We start from the raw sequence: 5,100 nt of genomic DNA, 5'->3' as shown, positions 1-5,100 counted from the left end.
CATGCCATTTGAGTTAATGTTGGTTTCACTGCAGTACGTAACAAGAAGACTAAACACGCCATTTGAGTTATTGTTGGTTTCACTGCAGTACGTAACAAGAAGACAAAACATATAATTTGAGTTAATGTTGGTTTCATTGCAGTACGTAACAAGAAGACAAAACATATAATTTGAGTTAATGTTGGTTTCACTGCAGTACGTAACAAGAAGACTAAACATGTCATTTGAGTTAATGTTGGTTTCACTGCAGTACGTAACGAGAAGACAAAACATGTCATTTGAGCTGAGCTATTTTACAACATTTCACAAGGAAAAACTTTTTTAAATCCTCTTACCACCAAACTTGTTCGGACCTGAAGATGACCCGAGTGATCCTGAAGATCTTTTTGATCTTGATGGAAAAAATAGAAAGAATAAGAATTATTATTTGCTCAATAAAATTTATTAATACTGATCGGTTTAAAGATATACGTCTTTCGTCGGTGAGGTAATACATTTGTAATGGAAGGTTTGCTTGTTTAGCTCAAACCGCACATTGATTATCCTGCGCAGATAAACCAGCTTTAACTGCAAATAAAACAGCTCTAACTACAGATAAAGCAGCTTTAATTACACATAAAACAGCTTTAACTGCAAATAAAGCAGCTATGACTACAGATAAAGCTGCTTTAACTACAGATAAAGGAGCTTTAATTACAGATAAAGCAGCTCTAACTGCAGATAAAGGAGTTTAAATTAGAGCTGCTTTATCTGCAGTTAAAGCTGTTTTATTTGTAATTAGAGCTGCTTTATCTGTAATTAAAGCTGCTTTATCTGTATTACAAATAAAACAGCCTTAACTACAGATAAAACAGCTTTAACTGCAGATAAAACAGCTCGTTGGTTCTTTTAGTTTCAAGTCAATACGAACTGCTTTAGTTGTATTAACTTTGGTTGATTCGTTTAGATAAATTTATTTTTATATCATGTAGAAATCATTTTATACTTACTTGTTGGCAGGTACATTGGTGATGAGAATGTAATTATTGCGAACATTTCTTAAACTCTGAAGAATTTGTGCAAAGGGAGTGACAATCAGGTCTTCTAGATGTCTGAAGGAAAGAAGACAATAAAAAATTAGATATTTTTATTATTTAGGACTTTAATAAAAAAAGAGAAACAATCAGGTCTTCTAGATGTCTGAAGGAAGACAATAAAAAATTAGATATTTTTATTATTTAGGACTTTAATAAAAAAGAGAAACAATCAGGTCTTCTAGATGTCTGAAGGAAAGAAGACAATAAAAAATTAGATATTTCTAATTTTTAGGACTTTAATAAGAAAAGAGAAATAATCAGGTCTTCTAGATGTCTGAAGGAAAGAAGACAATAAAAAATTAGATATTTTTATTATTTAGGACTTTAATAAAAAAAGAGAAATAATCAGGTATTCTAGATGTCTGAAGGAAAGAAGACAATAAAAAATTAGATATTTTTATTATTTAGGACTTTAATAAAAGTAGAAACATTCAGGTTTTTCTAGATGTCTGAAATAAGACAATATAAATGAAGATATTTCTATTTATTAGGACTTGAGTAAAGTGTGAAATTACACAGCTAAGTACACGTAATGTATAGTTGATAAAATGTAAACAGAAAGGTTAACCAACAGCGCTTTGTGTTGTTTTCTCCAAAGTTACAAGACTAATGGTTAATAAAATTGGCTACTACAATCGAGTTGTAATGCTACTTTAAAATGTTCATTTATTGTACATTTGATCATCTGAGGAGGTGGACTGGTTTAAAACACTCTCAATCTTCACTTCCTGGAGGATGTGTTTCCCTTTAAGTACGTACAGTCAAAAGATTAGTTTTAAGGTCTTTGGATAAATAAATAATTGATCATAAAATGTAATGTAATAGAAATCTATTGACAGAAATACACTTAGGGTCGGGCGTGGCTAGTAGTTAGCCTCCCCGGCTGGGAATGGGAAAAGGTCCAGTGTTCGAGACGCAGCATAACGCCAAACACGCTTCTCGCTTTTTGCTGTTAAGGCGTTATAATTATGACAGTCAGACCTATTGTTTGTTTTAAGAGTAGATCCGTAGATGTCAGGTACTCATAACTGGTTGCCCTTCCTGTGATCTCTAGCCCTGAATTAGGGGTGGTTGGGCCTGAATCCTTGAGTTATTGACCTAACTGTTTTGCACAAGTGTCACATAAAATACCGTCCAGGAAGAAAATGCTAAATATTTGTTTACTTTACATTGTTTATCACAGCGACACCTGGTGACAATACATTCAGTGTTTTCTCAACTAAAATATACACTACATCTGTGAACATTCTTATTTTTAAACTTGAAACCACTATAAAGACATTTTTGAGCACTATTTCAGCTTTGAAACTGATGATGTTATTAACTGGAATTAATCAACAACTGGTCTGTAAACACATATTTAATGTTATAAGATCTGTAATAGACAAGTTTTCTTTGATATTAAGCTCAAAGGGCTATCTTTGTTCTGCCCACCACGGGTATCGAAACCCGATTTAAGTATAAGACCGCAGACATACTGCTGTGCCAATTACGAAGAATGCTGATTTATTCTTTTTTACTTAATTCGAAGGTACATCATTCATGAGATAAAAAATGTCATTATTTTTCAAAACACTGGTCCAACCACCTCTAAGATCATGTATTGGAGAGTATTTCCTCATCTTCACAATTCCTTGTTTGTTTTCAATTGTTATTTCTACTTAATTGTATTTGTTTGTTTAGAATTTTCACGCAAAGTTACACAAGAGTTATTTGCACGAATTCATCTCTAATTTAGAACTTATAGACTAAAGAAAAGGAAGTAAATGAAAAGAACCCACCACAAACTCTTGGGCTACTCTAATCGAATAGTGTTTGTTTGTTTGAATTTCGCGCAAAGCTACACGAGGGCTATCTGCACTAGCCATCCCTAATTTAGCAGTGTAAGACTAGAGGGAAGGCAGCTAGTCATCACCATCCACCGCCAACTCTTGGGCTACTCTTTTTCTAACGAATAGTGGGATTGACCGTCACATTATAACGCCCTAACGGCTGAAAGGGCGAGCATGTTCGGTGTGACGGGGATTCGAACCCGCGACTCTCAGATTGCGAGTCGAGCTCCTTAACCACCTGGCCATGCCGGGCCAAATCGAATAGTGAGACCAAGACTCAGGTAAGAAAAAAAAAGCCCACTTACAATTCGCTACCAATTGACGAGTGTCGTGACACTGACTTGGGAGACATCTCGAACTCACTGTCTGATCTGTATAGGAATGATTCTCTTCGTTGTGGCATTGACTGAAGGACAAGACCCGAAGACGGACTTGTAGCATCCAAAAGAGTCCTGTTCTGGGAATTTCCATCGTCCACGTCAAAACTGTATAATATGAACCAGCGTTTGAGTCTTGAATCACTTGCATCACTACTAACTCAAAAAAAAGAAACCAGGACTTTTCACTACGCTAAAACATCATACGTTTTGGCCTTCAGACCTCAGTAGTCAAGCCAGCTAGCTGCTTACTGGAGGTTTAGTATATAAAATGAAGCCATCTGCCCGTTGAAAGTTTCAGTAAATATAAAAGGCTTAAGAGCACATAATAAAAAAATGTTTAATATGGTGATATCGTATAAGCGTTCAACAGATCAGTGAGAGAGGTAAAAAAAATGATCAACCAGCATACGTTAAACAATAAAAATTAATAACAGGTTTTATACAAATGTAATGGATTCTACTTAATCCATTTTCAACGTGTTTACAGAATAAAAAGTTAATATAATAAAGATATATCTATATCAGTATATACATACAAAAAAAAAACGATGTTTCTACTGTCACAATAATAACCTTGAGAAAATACAAGTTTAAAAAGTTTATCTAAAATGTGTGGACTGAAAGAAAATAGTTGTAATTAAAGGTAGTTTAGGTTGCTAAGAACAGGGTGATTTTTATTCGTTCATTGGTTGGGTTTGTTTCGATTTTCGCACAAATCTACTCCAGGCCTATCTGCGCTAGCCGTCCCTAATTTAGCAGTGATAGACTATAAGAAAGTCAGGTAGTCAACACCACCCACCGCCAACTCGTGGGCTTCTCTTTTACCAACGAATGGTGGGATTAACCGAAACATTATAACACATCCTTGGCTGAAAGGATGAGCATGTTCGGTGACGGGGATCGATTAGAGCACGTGAGCACATAATGCAAATCGATCACCCCTAACCACCAGGCCATGCCAGGCCTTTATTCAATGCTATACTTTCTTTGGTGAGACGTTCGAGACCCGATTTAGAAGGATATAAACCTGGAATGTCTGTGTTCAAGAGCTATCCCATGCGTTCGTAGGCACGTGCAGCAAGATGGCGATGTATAGGGCCTTACAATCACCAACAAGTATAGTTATAATATCCCAGGATGCACCTGTGTCGGAAAACGGTCTTTCTGTTTCCATCAAATGTATTATACCAAAACGAATAAAGTTCAGAGGGTAAAGTTACTTTATTTTTTAAGTAGGAAACTTTGCCTACCCAAATAAAAGATAAATAGAAAAAAAACACACGTTTTTTAACCCAGAAAGACTTGGATTTAGGTCCAATTTTACTGTCTCTCGATGTGCAGAACAAACTGTTTAATGTTAAACTAACTTACGTTAGATTCGGTTAATATTCTGGGTGTTTGTCAGTGATACCTTTTAAACAGGTGGACATAGAGTAAACCCATTTAATTTGTTCTTAATGAGATACAGCTTATGAAAGATCAGCTTATGAACAAACTAACACCAGGTTGAACTACGTCATTAAAAGATCAGCTTATGAACAAACTAACACCAGGTTTAACTGTACCACTAAATAGTCAAGTCATGAACTAATCTAAAACCAGGTTTAACTGTACCACTAAACAGTCAAGTCATGAACCAAACTAACATCAACTTTAACTGTACCACTAAACAGTCATTTCATGAACTAATCTAACATCAGGTTTAACTGTACCACTAAACAGTCAAGTCATGAACCAAACTAACATCAACTTTAACTGTACCACTAAACAGTCAAGTCATGAACTAATCTAAAAACAGGTTTAACTGTACCA

At 35.1% G+C, this 5,100-nt stretch overlaps 1 protein-coding gene across 1 annotated transcript in view; it reads right to left on the bottom strand.

Moving 5' to 3' along the window:
• Positions 1-335: 335 nt before the first annotated feature.
• LOC106472362 (cAMP-specific 3',5'-cyclic phosphodiesterase, isoforms N/G-like) overlaps positions 336-5,100 on the bottom strand; it is a gene marked incomplete at its 3' end in the record, with an annotated part of 25,658 nt that continues 20,893 nt past the window's right edge. Inside the window, exons 2-4 of the mRNA XM_022400950.1 lie at positions 3,214-3,393; positions 990-1,091; positions 336-391 (exon numbers count right to left, since the gene is read on the bottom strand). Coding sequence (XP_022256658.1) covers positions 336-391; positions 990-1,091; positions 3,214-3,393 — 338 coding nt within the window. The remainder of the gene's footprint in view (positions 392-989; positions 1,092-3,213; positions 3,394-5,100) is intronic.

Source organism: Limulus polyphemus, unplaced genomic scaffold (genome assembly GCF_000517525.1).
Source record: "Limulus polyphemus unplaced genomic scaffold, Limulus_polyphemus-2.1.2 Scaffold5274, whole genome shotgun sequence".
In the NCBI taxonomy this organism is placed as follows: Eukaryota; Metazoa; Arthropoda; class Merostomata; order Xiphosura; family Limulidae; genus Limulus; species Limulus polyphemus.
This window is presented reverse-complemented; position numbering and strand designations above follow the sequence as displayed.